At 36.3% G+C, this 23,553-nt stretch overlaps 2 protein-coding genes across 15 annotated transcripts in view; one reads left to right on the top strand and one right to left on the bottom strand.

The window, feature by feature from the left end:
- Nucleotides 1–23,553, bottom strand: part of LOC112049553 (complexin) — a 322,195-nt gene that overhangs the window by 208,793 nt on the left and 89,849 nt on the right. The gene's annotated exons all lie outside the window — the stretch shown is intronic.
- Nucleotides 15,214–22,576, top strand: LOC112047560 (uncharacterized). Of its 14 annotated transcripts, none has more exons than XR_008252106.1 (4): nt 15,214–16,348; nt 18,521–18,645; nt 20,348–20,544; nt 21,591–22,576. XR_008252106.1 is itself a non-coding variant. In XM_052889146.1 (3 exons), exons 1-3 carry the CDS (start codon nt 17,506–17,508, stop codon nt 22,376–22,378), a joined length of 1,134 nt encoding a protein of 377 aa, XP_052745106.1. In that variant the 5' UTR covers nt 16,391–17,505; the 3' UTR covers nt 22,379–22,576. The 14 variants fall into 14 exon arrangements, 8 of the variants coding, with proteins under 8 accessions (XP_052745103.1, XP_052745105.1, XP_052745106.1 ...); XR_008252103.1 differs by having other exon boundaries at nt 18,521–18,664; XR_008252104.1 differs by having other exon boundaries at nt 16,336–16,352; nt 18,521–18,664.

Here is a 23,553-nt window from a genome sequence, read left to right as displayed (position 1 = left end):
CCGCCATTGTTACCCATATAAGTGTTTCATTTCTCGGGAGAAATTAAATATTATTTCAAAAGAATTAAAGTAAATTCGTAGATTTGTGTAATCAAAAATAGTTAAAAAAATATATTTTCTTTTATTTCCGCCAGGGTACAATGACTGATCCTGTGCTCCATACAATTTTGGACCAACTCCTTTCTTTCATAGAATGAGGTAAGTCTGGCTGTGACAAGTTCTCGTTCTATTTCCTTTCAGAAGAAATTAATGAACGTATCCTTGGGCACATCTCGGCCAATATTTGTTCACACACGAAGAGAATTAATGAATGTAATCCTAAAGGTTTTCACGAGCTCCGACGCAAGTGCGCGAAACGCTTTATTGTGAAAATATGTCCGTCCTATTAAGAGATAAGAAAGATTAATATACGTTCGCGAAACAGCTATTTAGTATCTGGAATATAAAATAGCTTTCGTACTTTTAAGGTCTCTGTATGTTGTACGAAAGCCGTCTTAAATTAAATACGTACAACATATTCATGTAATCTTTTGATCTACTCTAAGTACTGAGTCAAGTATGTTTACTTATACGACAATACTTTGTTTTCTAGAAAGTTAGACCTCCTGTTTAATTGGTTCTTATAGTATGTATGAGAATTAACATTAACAACCCTACCCTACAGTACTCATTTTTTGGTAGTAGTATATTAAAAAAATTCATGTGTTAGTACTACTACTAGTTTCGGGATAACTCTGTCCCAAATATCATTTTTTATGCAATATAGGCTTGCGCTTGATTACATTGAAGCATGAATGCGGCTTAAGTTACAAACCTAGACGATGCCTATTCACTCTCGCTTTGAAGGTGTTTACAATATAGGAAACACAAACTTCGGGCATTCCAAATTTTGGCTGTGTGAATTAGAAATGTGGATGCAAACTATTACTACTGTATAGATTTCAAAAAGAGTATTTATTGTATTATAATTACTTCTACCTCTCAGTTTTGCAGTTCAAGAATAAAGTAACATAATTTACCTCGGGCTCACTTTAGTATAGTAGCTATAATCAGTAACATAATTTAGCTAAAGCTGAGTTTAATAACTTCATTCACACAAATAAAATTAAATCTCACAATACAAAATCCTTCACGCATAAAGCAAGCAGCCATTTTCCTCCCGCAATTGAAATGTAATCAACCCAAATTACCAGCCTCAGCGCGTTCAAAACTACCTTCAATTTGAAACGGAATTTTGTTCTCACCGACTCAAGTGGCGGCAACTTTACCTGAAACAGAAAACTTTGGTGAGACTAACTTAAGAGTTAAGCTGTGTGGACTTGAGACTCCGAGATTAATTATTTTCGGGAGGAGAGGATTCTCAGTTCCGTTTGGAGCGAAAACTTCGTCTTATTTATTTATATTTATACTTGAGAGATACATAGTAACACGTATACATGATACATAGTTAGATACATAAGATAGATAGTTAGTATATCACCCGGACGAGGGCGTCCGGACTGTTACACTCAAGCCAAAATACCCTTCCCGAACGGCCCTCTAAGCCGAGGTTCGAGTCTCAGAGGAGACGCCCTTACAGAACCGATCCGCCCATCTACTCTGCTTCTGCATTCGGACCCCATCAGGCGATGCTTCTGCATTCGCTCAAACCTCTCGGTGACGCCGCTGAGGTCCTATAAGGAGCCTGCGGCACTTACACAATCAGAAAAAAAATAGTACAAAGCAACGATTGATGTTGGGGTTTCAAGGTGGTAATATATCAACCCCGCACTGGAAAGCGCAGTGTCGACAAATGTCATCGGGCAACAGGGAGCCGCTGGATACAGGGACTTATAGATCATGGGATTTGGAACTTCTAGGACTCTAGTAGCGGATATCTACTAGTCGTAGTCAGCCATTTGCTGATACTAGTATAGTGAACGAAACCGCTACAGTACCGGCAATTTCGTTATTATCATTTAATTACAAAATTACTGAACCAATTTTCATGAAAATTAAATGGAACCAATCTGGATGTGTACTATTTCAAACACAAAAATATTTTTTAAAATTGGTTGAGAAATGACCAAGTTATGAGCTAAGAAACAATAAAAAAATGCATCTAATTGAGGACCTCATTTTTTGAAGTCGTTTAAAAATAAATTTAAAACGGAATAGATGAAATCGCTTCATCTCACAGATTGGACGTCGCACAAACTCGAGTAAAATATAAACTCCTCCAGCACAGTTCTCGTTAATTGACTTCTTAAAGCAATTAATTGACCGCCAGCCGCCCGCTCTCAGCTCTAGAGTAGAGATGACATCGTACGTGACACTACGTGACGTAGGTTGCACCTTTCTTTCTAGTTCAGTAGTTAGTTTAGCCTTCTGATCATGAGAACTGAAATTTGAATCCAGGGTTGGGCTATGAAATGTTTACATTTTATTTTTCTAAAATTTTCAGTAGCAGCCAGAGAATTGTAATTTGATGGTGCATCTTAGACCGTGTTAGGCCATGGATCCATTTTAGTGGTGTTATCATAGTCAAACACTAATATTATGCTGATAAATCCACTTTTAGGGTTCCGAACGTACGTAGTACAAAAACGGAACCCTTAAAATATCACTCGCGCACATTTTAATATCTGTCTGGTTTCTCCGAATGTACTAGACCAATCTAGTTGATATTTGGTACATATGTCAATTCTTGTAACCCTAATACATGGATGTATCGTGAATAGGTAAAATTCTAATATGGAAAGTTAAAAAAAAAAACTTTTACAAACTTCATCGTGTGATACATCAAATGAAAGGTTATAAGAATTTCAAAAATATTTTTTTTCTTTATCATTAACATTGGTAAAAATACAAGTCAGTCCGCTCATCTTTAATCATCACTTACCATTATGTGAGGTTGTAGTCAAGGTCTAATTTGTAAAGAATAATAAAAAGAAAACTGCAGCTTATGCATAAAAAGTAACAAAGTCATGAATTCGTAACATTCATTTTAAATATTCGACTTTAATTATCATCATTATCTCATAACAACCTGACATTTCAAGAGTGTTTGGAAACTAAGCCTATTTACCATTTTAAATAAATTAAATTTAGCTTTAGACGATTTTTTCCCCGTAGAACACGATTTCGAAGTATACTTACACTACTTGAACTCACGTGTGTATACGTTTTAAAGCTCAAAAGTAATTAAGTTCAATAAGTAATGAGTGCAGTGGTAGTATGAGTGCAAAGTCCGCGGAATGTAATCATTTCGTATTACAGAGATAAGGCGATTACCGCGGTAATCTTCCCCTCTTAAATATTTGTGGCTCTCGTATCGTGCGGATTATTCCAACGGGCCGAGCACTGACCATTTTATCTATACGTTATACGAGGCTCTCTTTATAGGAGATATTTGAAGCTTTAACCCACCATGCTGATCCAAGCGCTTAGTTGCAATCACACCTGATGGTAAGCGATGATGCAGCGTATGGTGGAACGCGCTTACCTGCTCATTGCCTATTCACTCTTGACTTGACTAGGGTGAAACAAAGTTGAAACAAAGTTAAAACTGTGTATATAATCCTACTTATATTATAAACGCGAAAGTTTGTATCGATATATGTTTGTTTGAATGTTTGTAACTCTTTAACGGCGCTAGGTACTACTGAAGCGATTTGGCTGAAATTTAGAATGGAAATAGATTTTACTTTGGATCAATACTTAGGCTACTTTTTATCCCGAAAAAATCCATGGAACCCCGAGATTTGCGAGAACTAAATGATTTTGATGGTATGAATGTTTGTTACTCTTTCACGCGTCGGCTACTGAACCGAATCACCTAAAATTTGAATTAGAGATAGATTATAGTTTGGATTGACACATAGGCTACTTTTCATCTCGGAAAAATCCATGGTTCTGGCGGGATTTGTGATAAACTGAATTCCAGGAAGACGCGGGCTTTTGCTAGTGTTTTAAATAAATTATTCTTGCGTTTGACCATGGTCTCTACTGATAGTAAGTGTCGGGAACAGAACACGCTTTCTCCTATTGCTATCTTCATATGTTGATATATTTTTTTTATCTTTATCTTTACACAAAAGTGCAAAAATAGAAAAATCTACGTTAAAAGACTATAACCTTATTTATGCCTTTCTTTGTAAATTGACAAACTTACTTATAATATGTAATATTCATGAAACATTATTATTTTTGGAGTTTATTTTCTCCATCCACTATAGTATTATGTAAAAACATAAAGTATAAACATTTATATAAGATAGGTATATTCAATGCGAAATCGCTTACGAATCGTAGCGTTTAAGGTTTTAAAACGACAATTATGAATATCAACGTAAAAACTGTTCGCGCATTTAAAAGGAAATATACGTAAAATATCATTTTCATTTCGCATCGACTCCGACCACCTCATTAGTGCCCGGCGGGTGTGACGTCACGTTATAGTCTAGGAGCGGCCGCATTATATTGTCGGCGCTGTTAACGAAGTTAGATTAATACGACATAACGATGGACGGAGTAAGCTGTTGCTCGTAGGGATATACACAAATCATACATTGCACATTGCTCTGGATTTTTTACACAGCCACCACAGACGTGTGACAGCTTCAAAATGTTAACACAGTAAAACTAAGGTTGGCTTTTAACTTCAAACTGTTTTTATCGCATATCAGATGTGATTATTACTCGTATGTATAAATTTATTAATAGTCAAACAAGATTTTTTTTTAATTCGAGCTACGAAAGTAGATACATCAATTACTGCTTAAAAAAAATAAGCGCTTTCAAGCGCTATAAAACGTGATAATTTAAATCAAGTAATATTAAAATCCGATAATAATATACTGTTTATTACTCGTGCTGCACTAAACACAATGCAGATTCTCTAATTCTCAGAAATTTTAATGAATTTTTTTTTTTTTTTTTTTTTTTTTTTTTTAATTTATTTGGGTTAACAAACAGTAAACGATAAGATTACAATTCAAAAAATTACTGACATTAAGACTAAATCGTTAACCTACACCGTTAACCACAGATTAATATAATTAATACAAGAAAAGTGAAATATTAAAAGTGAAGTGATATTGAAAGATTAAGCTACTTATACATTAGATTTTAAATTTTTTGTGACAATTGTTTTTTGAATTTACTTGGACGAGTATCAGAATATAAATCAACGTAGGTATAATTATCATTATAGTTTCGCATTAGCGCATACATTGGCGAACGCTTTCCAGTGTTAGTACGGCATTTACCTATAGCAAACAATGGTTTTTTAATTCGCATTTGTGTAAGACGTGGAACTCTATAATTTAATTTATTATTAATAGGTATGCAGTCATACTTTCCATGACAAATGTCATAGAGGAGCAAAGCCAATAGCTGAGTGCGTCTAGTCTTAAGTGAATGAATATTGTATTTTTCAAGAAGATAATCATACGAGCTATAATTTCTAAAGAATTTGAAGTTTACACGTTTTAAGTATTTCTTTTGTACTGATTCAAGGGCTTCAATATACTTCTGGTAGTACGGATTCCATACCGATACAGCATATTCCAATTGCGAACGTATAAGACTCTTGTAAATGTAAAGAAAAGTTGATGGTCGGGTAAACTCCATACAACTTCGCATAACAAAACCATACATTTTAAAAGCTCTGTTGACAATATTATCTATATGAATATCCAAATGTAATTTTGAATCCAAAACTACACCAAGATCTTTAACGCTGTCTGCTGAGTCTAATTCTGTACCACAAAGTTTGTATTGAAATTTACTAACAACTTTTTTTTTTGTAAATCGAATTAATTTACATTTATTTAATGCTAAACTTAATTTGTTTTCCTTGCAATATGTTGAGAAACGGTCTAGATCTTCTTGGATTTTAACATGATCGTACAAATTTCGAATTGAGTAGTAAATTTTTAGGTCATCAGCATATAGAAGTATGTTGCTATGCTGGAAACACGTATTTACGTCATTTATAAATAGAATAAATAAAAGAGGACCTAATATAGAGCCCTGTGGCACACCAGAGGTTACAGGAACGAAAGCCGATTCAAAACCATTAACAACAACTTTCTGTGTACGGTTAGAAATATAAGATTTAAACCAACGCCAAAGACTGCCTCGAATTCCATTATAAGCTAGTTTATTTAGCAAAATTTTATGATCAACTCTGTCGAAAGCCTTTCGGAAATCTGTATATATACTATCTGTCTGAATATTTGTGTCTATTGCTTCAAAAAGGTATGTCGTATAGATTAAGAGGTTGGTGGTAGTAGACCGTTTTTGAACAAAGCCATGCTGCTGCTCGATTATTTTCCCATGTAGCGAGGGATAAACACTTTTATGCACGAGACGCTCGAAAAGCTTTGACAGAGCCGGTAATATTGAGATCGGACGATAGTTCTCAATATCTCTCCTTGAACCACTTTTGTGCACGGGTACGATACGAGCTGATTTCCAAATAGAAGGAAAAATTCCCTCAGAAAGACAACGGTTAAAAATATGGTGAATGGGCTCAAAAAGCGAGTTTGCAGCCTCTTTTAAGAAGACAGGCGGCAGATTGTCAATGCCTGAGCCTTTTGATACGTCTAACAAACGAAGTTCGTTAAGAACTTCTTCTTTCGTTAACGTAATATTACATATTGATAGATCAGATTCAGTGTTTTTATCTGGAAGGTTATTTATATCATAACCTGCACTTATGTCGGAAGGTTCAAAGACAGAACTGAAAAAGGTTGAAAAGAGACTACATATATCTTCTGGAGTGCTAGCATTATTATCTTTATAGTACATAACGTCTGGTATTATGGTTTGACTCTTTTTACTGTTTATATAGGTCCAAAAAAAGTTGACATTATTCTTAATACTATTTTCCACCGCGGCCATGTAGTTACGATAGCAAATTTGAGATCCAGTCTTGAATCTTTCCCGATACAAAGAAAAATTACATTCATCAGTCCTGTTGCCATATACTTTCCATTTTATCCAGGATTTATTTTTATTTTTAAATATGTGTACAAGAGCACGCGAAAACCATATGGGATACTTGGATGATTTTACACATTTAGTAGGCACATGTTTTCTTACGACATTATAAATCAATTCATAAAACTTGGCCACCATGTCTTCAATATTTTCGCATCTATATATTACACTCCAGTCGATATTTAAAAGCTCCTTGTTAATTATTGTGAAGTCAGCTAATTTGAAGTTATAATCGATACGAGGTTTTGTTTGAAGGGGTGCAATATTATCTTTTAACGGTGTAAGAATGTAAAACGCCGGATGACACTTATCTAATGGAACAAGAGGCATTTGTGCTCTAAGTGGTTTGCAATTTTGAATATTTGTCACAAACAAGTCGAGAAGTCTGTCCTTGTCATTTTTAAAAATGTTAAGTTGATTACCATCCGTAATCGATAAAAAATTTAATAGGTATTTATTGGCCAAGCAATAATTAGGATGTACAATTGGTCGCGCAAACATATTATTGTGTACTACCCAGTCGAGAGTTGGTAAATTAAAATCCCCTGCAATAATAAAATTACTTACACCGGGTGACTGGATAACATAGGATAGATAATCGAAGTAATTAGCGTATATTTCAGAGTTGAGATTCGGAGGCAAATAGACGGCGCTAATAATGCAACAATAATTACGAGCGCGCAGTTCGAGCAAAACATATTCTATTAGAGGCGGCGGGAGGGGCGGCGCGGGCGCGGTACTCAGTGCGCACTCGGCCACAGGCAGCTCCCTGCGCACAGCCACAAGTACCCCGCCTCCGTCCCGCTTACCGCAGCGATCGAGTCGCCGATCGCAACGAAACACTCGATACCGATTGTCAATAAAGCAACTATCGGCTACCCGTTCCTGCAACCATGTTTCTGTCAAAATTATCACGTCGTAGTTATGCTGTAAAATATTCATATAAATATTGTTAAGTTTGGTGTTTAGACCCCGACAATTTTGATAATAAATAGATAAGACACATTTATTCATAATGGAATATTTGTACAAATAAATACATATTAATAAACGATGTAAAGAAAAATCTTAAGAATTGTCTTTGTAAGTTCAAACCCGAATCAGCACAAAAAAAGTAAAAGTTGGTATATTGAACAAATATAATCGTTACGCACGTATAACTTACATTACTATTAATAGTATATTTGCATACCTCAAGGAAAGCATCGCACAATATAAAAGTATTAAACCACAATACTAACATGTGGTGATAAGTTAAAAACAGCAGGATATGATAGTATAATTTTATATAGTTTTCTGAATGAATGGCATGTAAAATTCCTAAAGTGTAATAATATACATTATATAATCTTGGCAAGATCCCTTTGGTGTCTGATTGCAATGATAGGCGATGTCTCGGATTTGCGTGTAAGGACGGTACCATGTTTAATCCATACAAATTTATGTTTTTTTTCGAGGGCCTTTTCCCGACACTGTCGAAATAAAATTTTATTCGCTAAAGTTAAATGCTCATTGCAATAGATAGTGTGCGGTTGTCCGCTTATTCCAAGTTTGTTTGAGTCCACTCCTTTTTTCGCTTTGAAAGCTGCGATGAAATGATGAATAAAAAGGAATATAAAAATATCTGTGATCTCTTGGTCTAGTATATTTAACGAGGGTGAAAATAAAATTTTACATCCTCATAAGATGCGTGATGAAATATTTGACTACGCGATTGCTCTCGTGAGGCTCTTACGGTTCGTCGGAGCTTCATTTTGAGGTTCGATTTGCTTTTACTTCTATTTTGTTTAAGAAATGTACTTAGACTAGTTAGAATATGATGAAAATAAAAATATTTTTTCGTATTCAAAACGATTTGAATCACACTACGTGTAGCTTTCTTTAAAGTAATTGTAGCCTTCTGATTGTCTTTTACTGTCGGCAAGTCGCGATGACCATACTAATGTTTAGTGGAAAAAATATTGCCTACGTTAGCTAATCACTATCTAACAATTCCATGTGTATAAAGGCAGGTCATCCGATAAAACTGATCGTGTGTTGGTCGCAACGTGCATCACATCATGCGTTGAGAGAGTTAGCGCTGCAGGCACGTGAACTTATTGTATGTGTGTGTATTAGCATAATAGTACTGAATACTAAATGATATGTCTAGTTGTTGAAGTCTGTTTGGCTTTGGTTAAAGAAGTAAACAGTAGAAAGTTAACAGATAGTGCATTGGTGTGTAAAAACGAACTTTCTAGAGCAGGCGCACTAACATACAAAAGTACAAATCTTTTCGCTTAATAATATTAGTGTAGTAATACGAGTTTTACAAAACCATAGTAAGAGTATTGAATAGTAAAATTTCTATAAAATTACTAAAACACCTCTAAACCTAGGTCTCGGAAGCTGTTTTATGTTTCTCCGTATAAAAGGAAAAATAACTCTTGGTTTCATGGATATTGGATAAAGCTTTTATGAGTTTTGAGTTTGAGAGATACAAGCGAACGGAAATTTGAAGATGTAATCAATAATCAATTGCTGGATAAAATAAGGCTTTACCTACTGCGGTGAAATAGAAAGCTTCTTCTTGGAGGATTTCATATTATCTAAACAACGCCTGGATAAAATTTAAAGGAATAATTTTCCTGTAACTATAAAAAAAGTGTGTGTCAGCTCCGACGCATGAATGGTGTATGTTGCCCCGCAGCATACACTATGTACGTCTCAATAGTTACGCCTGAAAAGTGAAAAGTGCGCAACCAAGGAGCAGCAGGCCAGCAGCGCACGGTGAAAGGTGTGCAGAATAGGTTACGCACAAGAAACGTAACGCATTTTACTGCCCATATTTTTTTCCAAATTTCAGCCAAATCGGTTCGGTAGTTGCAGCGTTAAAGAGTAACAAACATCCAAACATCCATACAAACTTTCGCGTTTATAATATTAGTAAGATATACATACATACAAGAAACGCGCGAAACACATAACCCTTGTTGCAGTCGGGTAATAAAATAGTGATGTAGTAAAATCAGTACATAACATCGAAACACAAAACATCGATTAAAATGTAAAATATACCAAATCCGTTGTATCCGATAGCTCAATATACAGATTCTACCAAAACAAATACTTTGAGAAAATCCGGTCAGCGAATATTTCATAACAAAATTCCGCTTTCAAAATATGCGCATGTCATACCAGGCGAGTAACTTTTTTGAAAACGTACTAACTTTTGCCAATATTTCACCGTCACTCTGAAAATGTCGATCGGTACAGGAAAATATGGTTTATTACACAGGCGTAGCATTTAAAATCGTCTAAAAACGCGCGTCACATTCGATACATGTAACGGGTAAACTGAAGTATACTTTATGTCGTGAGATCTAAAGTTGAAATTCATTTGACGTTGGTTTGTAGTTTTGCACTCTAGTCTTTTCGGTCAGTAGTTAGTAGTTAGGGAGTAGTTTCTACTTTTTCCGTTGCGACCATTCCACAATGTTTTTTTTTTTAGTTTTTTACGGTTTTGGGATGAGTTCGGGTGTGGACGGGCTCAGTTTATTTTTAGCTTTTACTGTTTCAGAAACGAATCAATTAATTTTATAACAGTTCGATTAACAATTTGCAATTTTATGCACTTTTGTAATAATTCGTTTTTAATTTTGTTAGGGTTCCGCACCTTAAAAGGAAAAACGGAAACAGTTTATCCGTGTGTCTGGCAAGACTTCTTAACTCGGGAAGCGGAAAAAAAGGGTTTATATGCAAGTAACAACGGATTTTGAATTGAGTTGACTGTGTCATGCGGGGTATTGTATGAAAGCGTTAAAACAAGTTATTGTTTAATTTTTTTGTTGAGAAAGAATACAATAAGGAACTTAACCTAATAACTACACAAACCATGCCCACGTGGAATGGCAATAATACTTGGGTACGGAATACTGTTTAGGATTCCGTACCCAAAGGGTAAAACGGGTCCATATTACGAAAACTCCGATGTCCGTCCGTCCGTTCGTCCGAGTATCACATCTATATAAAGGGGTTCCCATACACCAAATAATTTTTTCGCAGTTTTTTATTGATAATGGTAGGGAACCCTTTCTGCACGAGTCCAACACGCACTTGTCCGGTTTTTCATTATAATATTGCTGTAAGTAGTCTGACTTTGCTTTATATATTTAGATAATCCCTGTACATAATATATAAATGTTCTTGAGTGATATAAATAATATAAAGCTGTGGACCCTCCATAAAGCAAATTTATTTATAAGCCCAATTTATATTCCTCGGACAGCGCAGACGTAAGACAGATTCTAGTCACCGCAGACACTCTCCGACTGTCCACTGTGGTTTCACTCTAAATAATAAAAGTAGGTATTTTATTATTTCGGGATAAAACTAAACAATATATTTGATTAAATCTTACAATATTTTTATAATGTACTCGCCGACGTTACTACCGTTCCCGGAAAATACATAGTTCAGTTAGATCCAGAGATTACCCACCTACAATACCAAAAACTTTACCTCTTTATAATATTGGTATAGCTTTTACTATTATTTCTATTAAATAACAAATATAATAACTAGCTTTTGGCCGCGATTTCGCCTGTAGGGCTATTCTGTTAAAATGATTTTATAAATTGATACTGTGCCTACTGCATCTGATAATATCGTGTTAGGCGGAGAGAGATATAGACGAATTCGAAACTCATCATGTCGAGTTAGGTACACACTTTTGTCAGTGTCAGTTATGAAAACCTACTAATCTATACTCTACTAACACTACTCTCTAATCTATACTAATATTATAAAGATGAAGAGTTTGTTTGTTTGAACAACACTGAAAGGATTTGAAAAATTCTGTCAGTGTTAGATAGCCCATTTATCAAAGAAGACTATAGGCTATATTTTATCCCCCTATTCCTACGGAAACGGTAACCACGCGGGTGAAACCGCGCGGTGTTAGCTAGTATTTTAACCATTTAGTAGTTTACAGTTAGTATGTTTGAATGCGCTAATCTCAGGAACTACTGGTCTGATTTGAAAAATTTTTTCAGTGTTGTATAGCCCATTTATCGAGGAAGGCTATAGGCTATATATTATCCCCGTATTCTAACGGGAACGGGAGCCACGCGGGTGAAACCGCGCGGCGTCAGCTAGATTACAGTTTATAACATAATGGGTAATGATAAAATATTCATGAAAACATTGTACTCTGTAGTCTGTATTCAAGATAAAGCAAGCAGTTCTAATGGAAATTCTCCATTTTCGGAACAATAACAACAGCTGCCACTTGACTGTCTGGTTGGTCCAGTGCTTAGATGTTGTTTCGGATCACGAGGTCAATTTAACATAAAAAAAATGCTTATCAATGTGTTCATATGCAAAGTTGATTTATTCCACCGTCCGAACTATAAAGGACGTATAAATCAATTTGTCGATAGTCTACGCCGCCCAAGACGGCCGCCATTAGCATACAGATGGTCGCAGTGATCGAGTCGCAAGTCTGGATTAGCCGAACTTATTTTTCGCAATATCGAGTAATAAGGTTTCACTATAAATGGAGATTTTTTTATAGCTTCAGCTCTAAGGCTATAGGAATTAAATTTAAAAAATCTAGCCAATCCCCAGTTGTTGGACTATAGCGATACACTCTTACCACATAATATTCACCAAGTTTTTTTTTATTTTTATTCTTTACAAGTAAGCCCTTGAGTACAACCTCACCTGATCTGTAAGTGATGAAGCAGTCTAAGATGGAAGCGGGCTAACTTGTTAGGAGGAGGATGAAAATCCACATTCCTTTCGGTGCCGATGCCGTGTAGAACATGGCATAATGGTACAAACTTCACCTCTTTATATAATAAGTGTAGACAACAACTTATACAATTGCTTATAACTTATGACAGTTATTTTGAAATCACAGAAGTACACTTAAATTTTATTTTTATTGATTAAAATCAAAAACTTTGATATAATTTAATAATTTGATTAAATAAACAAAACAAAAAAGATTAATCGGCCAAGTTGTTCTTGATTTTTAGGTAAATTAACAGAACAGCTATTCATTTCAATATTCATTCATTGAGATATTTTGAGTTAGGTTGTAGCGGGTGTTTGTAAGGGTGGTAATTTAAGTCAACTTCCGCCCTTCAACGGCCTGTGTACAAAGGGTGGGGGCAGGGTGAATCGGAAATTAACATCTTTGCTTGGGCTCACGAATTAATTAATTAATAATAATAATTGATTAATTAATAACATTATTTAATAATGATTTTGTAACTGCCCGAATCCAGTGGTTGGCCTATTTGACTTCCAAACCTGAGGGGGTATGAAATACTGAGTCATTTGAAGTAAAACTTCTTAACGCTCGACTTGGGGAGTAAGAATGAATGTGTTACGAAAAGTGTAATAACGGGCGCACAGACGTTGAGAGAGAAAGCTAGAGCTAAAGAAGCTTTAGTTCAGTCGTGTGGTATTGCACACTTGATTTTTTTTTTTTTCATTTTTTCTAGAAATTCTTCTTTTATTCTCCGCCCAGAGATCGAAGTTTCTTGGTTACATTCCAATGCTTCAGAGAGCATTTGAAGTCCGATCATTATTATCATTCATCCGGAGGTCCTGGGTTCAATCCCCGGTTGGACCGATTGAGGTTTTTTTTAATTGGTTCAAGTCTGGTTGGAGGGAGGCTTCGGCCGTGGCTAGTTACCACCCTGTCGGCAAAGACGTACCGCTAAGCGATTTAACGTTCGGTACGATATCGTGTAGACACCAAAAGGGGTGTTGTTCCTTCTCCTAACAAGTTAGCCCGCTTCCGTCGTCGATTACAGCATCACTTAACATCAGGTGAGATTGTAGTCAAGGGCTAACTTGTAGAGAATTAAAAAAAAACACACAAAATATTAGTGTGATATTTAGTTTAAACGAAAGTTGTATTCTACCACGGTATTTTAACTTTACGATCTTTGGTAGGAATGATCTGTAATAATTCAAAGGCGCAAGGCTAAGGAAAAGTCCAAAAGATGCGAGGGTCTCCATTTGTATGTTAATCTGGTAGATATGTAGTACCCTTGCAAGGTTCTATTGAGAAAAACTAGTCTATGTAATACACATAGCGTAGACTTTATTTGTTCTTACAAGGTTCTGCAAAACTGAGTTGTAATATAGATACACATGTTTAAGTGGACCATTTACCGGGTCGTTACCGGGCTGCTACCGGGTCGGCGCCGGTCCGTCCCCGGGTCACGTGGCCGGGCGCCGGGGGAAATACGCCAGGAAACAAAATGAAAAACTTAATTGAATTGTTTCCTTGTAGTATTGAAGTAGTTCGCGCGGGACTCTTTGTATTATATTGAAACGAGAAATTGCTTTATTAAAATCTAAAATGTATTTGAAATCAGATAATAATCAGATTATATTAGTACAATTATACATGTTTACTGTTTAAATGTAAGCCAAAACCAATAAATAGTCATAAAGACTGTGTTACGAGTGGGTGCGACAAATCTAACAAGCGGTAATAGCTCTCGAGTCCGAGTTGAGAACAGTGTGTTTTTTTAGTTTTGTAAACTATTACTCAATTTTTATTTTCCTTTTTGATTGATCGTTCACGGGTGATTCTTAAGTCAGCCATTGACGGTCAATTGTTTTCAAGTTTCTGCAGCGCAAACGGCAACGAAGACGTTTCATAACTCTAGCCGTCATGTACGCAGTGATCAATACACGATCAGTTATAGTCGTGGGTGCTGCAGAAACGTGGGAATAATTGATCGTTAATGGCGTGCCTTAGTCATTATCATATCCAAGGAAAACAGGAAGTGAGAAAATTACCAAATTTTCAATAAGTACTAGTCCTCTAGGTCCTGGTAAAAATATTGAGCATTTCAAATTACGTTTTTGCTGTTTGCTGCTCGTAAAAGTGTTTAAAAAAGCTTATTTTTTTCGGCAAAAGTCTCTAGATGTCCATATCAGTTGATATTACTTAGTTGTAACTGAATAACCCTGTATAGAATGTATTATGCAAAACTGTTGCAAAAATAGTTTCATTTAAGATAAACGTAAGGTGTAATATAATATTTTATAGTTTACGGCTGAACTGAACTGTTGATACATTGTCAGCTTACAGCTTTTGTACTGATTTTACACACCGTGTTGTTACATACTAGCTTAAATGTTTTCTTTCCAATGGACTTTGTTATGTGCTGACTTTAAAGAAAATAAGTTAATCACAAACATACCCCCTGCGGTTTGTCCAAGCGGACGACTACGCGGGTTGCGGGGCGCGGGGACTCCGCGCCGGCCCGTCGTGCCAGCGACCGACGCGCGGACACTTCGAAATTGACTCGCACGGACTGTGTGCGCATACATTATACATATTGTTGTTTGGTCTTTTATAAAATTAAAATAAAATTCACGAAGAGAACCAGTATTTATTTATATTATATTTACACCCATTAACACATCACTATTTTTGGTCCTTCGCCCTTCTAACTTTGTGGATTTGGAAACAAGCCATACGACAAACAAGAAAGGATTTCTGCAAATGGGAATACTGTTCGCGCGGCGAGAGTTTGGCTTTGACCGTTATTGCGCAGAAATCAGAAATTGGGTATCAACGGGCATTAGCGGGGTGCGGGGCGGGTGCGCGGTGCTCTGATTGGCGCTCCAGTCGTTACCTGCCTCTCGCACCGAAACGACGTACCGCGCACTCCTGTTGTACAATCACGTTCACAAATGAATTGCTATTTTCGTTAATTGTTGTCGATTGTTATTATTTGTTGAGTTTGTTTGTTTAAGTTTTTTTGTTAAATATTAAAAAGTGATTTAAAAATGCGTAAAAAAAACATTGTTTTAAAAAGGCAAGCACGGAAAATGATATATGACGTGAATTGCTTTTTAAAGAAAGAAGCTGACGAATGTATCGATTCATTGAAGCAACTTCGAAGTAAGATTGAGGAAGTTGCTTCTTTACTCAGTCAGTCGGAAAATAACCAAACTATAGAGACTTTGCAGGTAATGAAAACGGAAACTGTTTCTAAATTAAATAGAGTAGTCAGTAAATTAGCTCAGATTCAAAAACTCTGTATAAACATTTTAAATATGTAAAATAACTATCAATAGTTTTAATAAATGAAGAAGTTTATCTACTTCGTATTATTTTCTAGCATTATTATCACTATACATGAATTTTGACCCACTCAAATATCCAACCTGGTACATAAAAAAGGAAAAGTATTGTGTGCGTGACAGTACCCATGCGCAGTAATCCCCTCCATCCGAAGGTCAAAGCCAAACTCTCGCCGCGCGAACTGTACCTACAACACACAGCTGTGAAGAATTACGAGAAGAGCACCGCGGAAACAAAGGACGAGGGACACGATACTGAGTGAGTTCGTTCCATTTTCCTTCTTATTTTTCCGTCTTCCTTGCGCCTTCCTTTCGATTTTTCAAAATTAGAATTTCTTCACACGCTTAAGCTAATCATTATAACGTATTAAACTTACATCTAATTCTTATAATAATCATAATCTTCATAGGTACTTAAATACTTTAATTGAGAATTATAATAATCGTTCATTATGCTCCAAGCTAAATTTTTTAATTAATTGCTTGCTTATTCATTCAATATTACACGTGGTTAACTACCTACCTACACGTATTCAACTCGCTTCGACCGCTCGGCCGCTCGGCCGCTCGGCCGCTCGGACAAAAAACCGGTTCCTTATCGCTAGCGACGTAGTTCTCATACCTATCTTTCAGTCAATTTGCATCGTAATAATATAATATGAATGCATCAAATAGGTAACTACTCATCACGCGCGGCTTTTTAGCTGTTTTTCTTTTAAGATAGACATATATTTAAGCTATATAGTAATAGTTTAGATTTTTATAACCTACAGTAATGCTTTTTAGTGTTTATAATTTTATCTTTTACGCTTTTATAAATAATAAAACACTGTGATAGCTCATAGCATAGTCAACACTAGCATTTAACATTTAAGAATTTAATTTTTAAATATTTTATGCACATCATTAGAGAACTTATATGGTTCTAGCTTTTAGCTAAGTTTTTAGTATATTGTTTTAAACACATTTTTCTAAATTATACCTATTAAGCTGCAGCAAGTATTTAACATTTGTAGATTGATTACTTGAGTAAATAATTAATGGTTCAATTAATTTAAATTATCTTTAATTTGAGATTTTTTTTTAATTTATTGTTTTTATACTTTGATTTTTTTTCTAAAAATGGGTGATGCAAAAATAAAAGAATTGACAAAACTTCGCGGTAGTGTTAAGGGGAAGCTAACAATTTTTCAAAATTATTTAAGCAGCTTTGATGATAGTAATCATGATGATTTAACTGAAAATCAAATTAATGAGCTTGAGTGCCGGTTAAATAAAGTAGACAGCTTGCATGTTGAATTCGATAAATTTCAGACGGAACTCGAAATGTTATCAGAAGATCCAAGTTAACTATTTTCTGAGCGTGAGGAATTTGACCAAAAGTATTTTTCATTGGTAGCATCCGCAAGAACAATTATGAACAGGAGCAGACGTCAACTGCATCGGAGACTTTCTGTGTCCAAGACTAGTGAAGGGAGCGTAAACAGAGATGGAGGGTTTCGAGATTTCGTTCGTTTACCTAAAATCTCCCTTCCCTTCTTCAATGGTGAAAAAATGGAAAATTGGCTGGAGTTCAGAGATACCTACCTGTCTCTAATTCATAATTGTTCCACCATTGGTAATATCAATAAATTTCACTATTTAAGAGCAGCATTAAAAGGCAGTGCCTTAACTGTAATACAAAGTCTTGAATTCACAGCAAAAAATTATGACGTTGCTTGGCAATTGCTTTCTAGTAGGTACGATAACGAACGCATTTTAGTAAATATACATGTTAACGCTTTATTAAATTTCACACAAATTCAAAAAGAGTCTGGTAAAATATTAAGAAATTTAGTCGATACCGTTAATCGAAATTTATGTGCATTAAATAGTTTGGGTCAACCCACCGATCATTGGGATACCTTAATAATACATTTGATGAGTAGGAAATTAGACAGTGTCACCTTTCGTCACTGGGAGGAACACCGGAATTCAATAACGACATCACCAACATTAAAACAATTTTTAACTTTTTTAACAAATCGAGCAGACTTGTTAGATACAATACAGTTGGAAGATACAAAAAGAGAAGATACATCACAATTAAATCATTTCACACAAAACACAAAAAACACAATTTACAACAAAACAAAAAACACAAAAAATGAAATTTCATGTCCTATGTGTAAACAAAATCATTTTCTATTTAGCTGTGCGGAATTTCGAAAGTTAAGTGTTAATGCACGGTTAGAAAAAGTAAAAGATTTCGCAGTCTGTAAAAATTGCTTACGGCCTGGACACAAAGACAGATTCTGTCGATTAACTCACTGCAAATATTGTAATTTGAAGCACAGTAGTCTTCTACACAAAGATACTGAACAGGAAACTGTCGTAGCTTTGTCGTCGTCTATAACAGCTAGTGACAAGCCTCTTACATTACTTTCCACAGCCTTGGTGAACGTGGTCGGCGCGGACGGCAGATTGCACACCGCTCGCGCTCTTCTCGACAATGGTGCTACTGCGCACTATGTCACACAACACCTCTGTGAGAAGCTGGGTTTGGCACGAAAAAACGTAAGCTCCACTGTGACAGGTATTAATAATCAATTATCCTACAGTGCAGAGTCTTGCACCTTACCCATAGAGTCATATTCGGGTGATTACAAGGTTACTCTAGAGTGTCACGTATTGCCTCAGATAACCAACACATTGCCATCTTGCAACATAAATAGAAGGTCTTTAAAAATACCTTCTCATATTCAGTTAGCCGATCCATCATTCCACATTTCGTCAACCATTGATATCTTGATTGGAGCTGATGTCTTCTGGGACGTGATGTGTTCAGATTTCATCGATCTCGGTAAGCAATGTCCAAAATTGCAAAAAACTAAACTTGGTTGGCTTGTATCAGGCACAATCAAGGCACACACAAAATTACACACAAACAACGCACATCATTCGTCTTGCTTTTTTACTCAGCGCGATGATGCCTTGCTAACACGATTTTGGGAAATAGAATCAGTTTCGTCTAAGTATAACTTAACACTAGAAGAGCAGGCGTGTGAGCAGAGTTTCGCAGAGAATACTCGGCGCGACATAAATGGTCAATTTATAGTCACTATACCCTTAAAAGAGTCGCCCGATGTTCTCGGCGATAACTACTTCTCAGCACGAAATAGATTACTAGCGCTTGAGCGTAGATTTAACCGCGATACTCTTTTAAAAAAGAGATACTTAGATTTTCTAAAAGAATATAAAAATTTAGGTCACATGAGTGAATCATCAAAATCTACTGAACCTATTTCACAAAACCGGTACTACATTCCACATTTTCCTATTATTCGGGAAAACTCAACAACGACGAAACTTCGCGTAGTTTTTAATGCCTCTGCGTCATATAAGGGGAAGACGTTTAATGACATTCAAATGGTAGGTCCTGTTGTCCAAGACGACTTACTTTCAATTTTATTAAGATTTCGTCAACACAAATACGTTGTTTCGGGAGACATTGAAAAAATGTACAGGGCAATTTTAGTCGAGCCATCACAACGTTCACTTCAACAAATTTTATTTCGATTTGATACAAGTGAACACATCAGAACATTTACGTTAAACACTGTTACTTACGGTACAGCATCTGCACCGTACCTAGCTACTAAATGCTTAGTTTCGTTGGCAGAGCAATGTTCAGATCCTATTGCAAAAACAGCTATTGCTAGGGACTTCTATGTAGATGACTTTCTTAGCGGTGGCGATTCTATAGAATCAGTCATTGAACTTTGCAAACATGTTAATAAGACCTTACTGTCAGCGCAATTTAGGCTACGTAAATGGCAATCAAACAATTCCGAAGTTTTAAAATCATTAGTTAAAGATAACTCGCTTGAACATAATATTACTGTCAACAAAACTTTAAATCTAGATGAAACTTTACCTTGCAAAACACTTGGGCTTCAATGGGATTGTAATTCAGATAATTTATTATTTACAATAACTTTAAATACTCAAACAAAAAAAATCACTAAACGTAAAATTTTATCTTTAATAAGTCAAATATTTGATCCCCTTGGCCTCTTAGGACCTTGCACTGTTCAAGCTAAAATGCTCATGCAAAAACTTTGGATTGATAAATGCGGTTGGGATGATGAAGTGTCAAAAGAAACACAGAATATTTTTTTAAATTTTATAGATTCTCTTGATTCTCTTAAATCACTTCGTATTCCACGTTGGGTCTGTAATAACAACATAAATTTATTAGAATTGCATACCTTTTCAGACGCATCAGAGCGCGCTTACGGAACGTGTATCTACGTAAGAACGGTCGACGCAAACGGCACTGTACATATTCGCCTTCTAGCTTCTAGAAATAAAGTGGCGCCTCTAAAACCTACCACAATACCCAGACTGGAGCTTTGTGGTGCGGTTCTAGCCACAAGACTTCATGCTAAAGTGATTTCATCACTGACACTTAAGGTACATAATTCTTATTTTTGGACTGATTCCACTATCGTGTTTGGCATGGCTCAAAACTCAGTCAAATCAGTTAAAAACGTTCGTACGAACTCGAGTGGGTGAGGTTCAGGACAGCACTGCGGGTCACAGGTGGAGCTACGTTCCATCAAAAGAAAATCCTGCTGACTTAGTTTCTCGTGGAGTTGTAGCGAACAGCATTAGCTTATGCAAACTATGGTGGTCTGGTCCAGATTTTCTTAAGTCTAAAAATATACAATTTCCAGTAATACCAAACACACAGTCGTTTACATCAAATATACAGACACATACACAATTAGAATTTTTATTACACACCACAGTTACACAAAATAACAACACAAACTTTATACATGAATTCACACAAAAACATTCGAATTACACACATTTAATTAGATCATTTGCATATATACAGAAATTTATATACAATTGTAAAAATCCTAATACTAAAATTACAAAATCTTTATCTACAATAGAGTTAGAAAATTCTGAAAATTACATATTACAATTTGTTCAACAAATTATGTTTGCTGAGGAATACATATTATTAAAGGCAAATAAGCCTCTTCCTAAAAACAACAGGCTAAAATCATTAACTCCATTCATGGACTCAAATAATTTAATAAGAGTTGGTGGTCGTCTAAGCAATTCTTGTTATACATTTGATGTCAAACACCCAATTTTATTATGCAGCAAACATAATTTGACACAAATAATTTTTCAAAAAGAACACATAAAACTCATGCATGCCGGACCTCAGCTTCTATTGTCTCATATTAGACAAAAATATTGGCCACTGGGGGGGAGGAACCTTGCTAGACGCGTCGTGCATAGCTGCGTACGTTGCTTTAGGTTTAAACCTAAACCATTACAACCCATCATGGGTGACCTACCCAAAGATAGAACACAGTTAGAGTATCCCTATTTACATTGCGGTGTTGACTATGCCGGGCCAATTTTGATCGCCAATCGTAAGGGCAGGGGTGCAAAATTGACCAAAGCTTATATAAGCGTTTTTGTCTGCTTTGCAGTTAAGGCTGTACACTTGGAGCTCGTCACAGACCTTACTAAAGAGGCCTTCCTCGCTGCATTCTTTAGGTTTATCAGTCGCCATGGAAAGCCATTGACTGTGACGTCAGATAACTCCACAACGTTCCTTGGAGCCAGTAACGATATATCCAACTTTTTCACACATCTGTCCGAAGACATTAAAGCTGATTTGAGTACCCATGGAATTAATTTTAAAACCATACCTCCTTATACTCCTCATATGGGCGGACTATGGGAGAGCGCGGTCAAATCGGTAAAGCATCATTTAAAGCGGATTTTAAATTTAACACACTTAACCTATGAGGAGATGGCAACATGCCTTGCTCAAATTGAAGCTATCCTTAATTCCAGACCGCTGACACCTCTTTCTTCCGATCCTTCAGACCTCTCATGTTTAACTCCAGCTCACTTTCTAATTGGACGACCACTTTTATCTGTTCCTCGTCCTCCTGTCAGCGACGCCAAGCTCAGTGCCTTGGACCGCTACCAGAGGATTGAGAAGCTGAAGCAACACTTCTGGGATCGGTTCTCAATAGAATATATATCTCTTCTTCAGCAACGTACCCGATGGCAATCAGCGAGTCCGGATTTGCAGCTAGGCAGCTTGGTTCTTATTAAGGAAAGGGGCCAGCCGCCTCTTCTGTGGTTGCTCGGACGAATAGTCAAGTTGCACTCGGGCAGAGACGGAGTTTCGCGAGTAGCCGAGATCCAGACCAGGAGAGGCCTAATCACTCGGGCCTATAATAACATCTGCCCACTGCCTATTTGACAGCCTCGGCTTGGGCGGGCAGGATGTCCAAGCGGACGACTACGCGGGTTGCGGGGCGCGGGGACTCCGCGCCGGCCCGTCGTGCCAGCGACCGACGCGCGGACACTTCGAAATTGACTCGCACGGACTGTGTGCGCATACATTATACATATTGTTGTTTGGTCTTTTATAAAATTAAAATAAAATTCACGAAGAGAACCAGTATTTATTTATATTATATTTACACCCATTAACACATCACTATTACCCGCATAATTACCATTCCCTTGGTAATACGGGGATAAAATACAGTATATGTCATTCGCTGATAATGTAGCTAATTCCATCAGTAAAAGAATTTCGTAGCCTATTCGGAACAAACAATAATAAACAGTATTTTTTTCTTGGTCTATAATTAATTTAAGTTACTTGTTTAAAAAAAAGACAGCTAACATCGTTCGGAACCCTCTTCACGCGAGTTCAACTTGCACTTTTTTATTATTCTTTACAAGTTAGCCTTTGACTACAATCTCACCTGATGGTAAGTGTTGACGCAGTCTAAGATGGAAGCGGGCTAACTTGTTAGGATGAGGATGAAAATCCACACTCCTTTCGGTTTCTACACGGCATCGTACCGGAACGCTAAATCGCTTGGCGATACGTCTTTGCTGGTAGGGTGGTAACTAACCACGGCGGAAGCCTCCCACCAGCCAAAGTACTTGTCCAGTACATTTAAATTTAGATGTTACCTTTGCCACAAATAGGTAAAAACCAGGGGTTCAAGCCACAACTAGAAGCACTTCGTATTCAAAGCTCGCGAAAAGTTTCTCAAACATAATTTGTTGAATAAATCGCAGCTTTGTGAGTCTTCGGAGATGACGACGCGCAAATATTAATGTTGAGGGAAACTTCTTTAAATTAAAACTCAAAGATATTCCAGCAAAATCCTTTTTTTATAACTACAGCTTTTTTATTCATAAGCGTGTTTTATTTAGTTAGTTATGTTTAGTAATTAGAGGAAGGAATCAATGGAAAAGTATACACTCTACAAAATATTGTACTGATACTTACTCGTATGTCGCTTTGTTGTCATTAAGTAGATGTGTCATAGACCTACATCCGTCATCATCATCATATAAGCCGATGGACGTCCACTGCAGGACATAGGCCTTTTGTAGGGACTTCCAAACATCACG

Source organism: Bicyclus anynana, chromosome 24, assembly GCF_947172395.1.
Source record: "Bicyclus anynana chromosome 24, ilBicAnyn1.1, whole genome shotgun sequence".
Classification (NCBI taxonomy): domain Eukaryota; kingdom Metazoa; phylum Arthropoda; class Insecta; order Lepidoptera; family Nymphalidae; genus Bicyclus; species Bicyclus anynana.
Note: the sequence above shows the minus strand (reverse complement) of the source record. Positions and strands in the feature narration are given on the sequence as shown.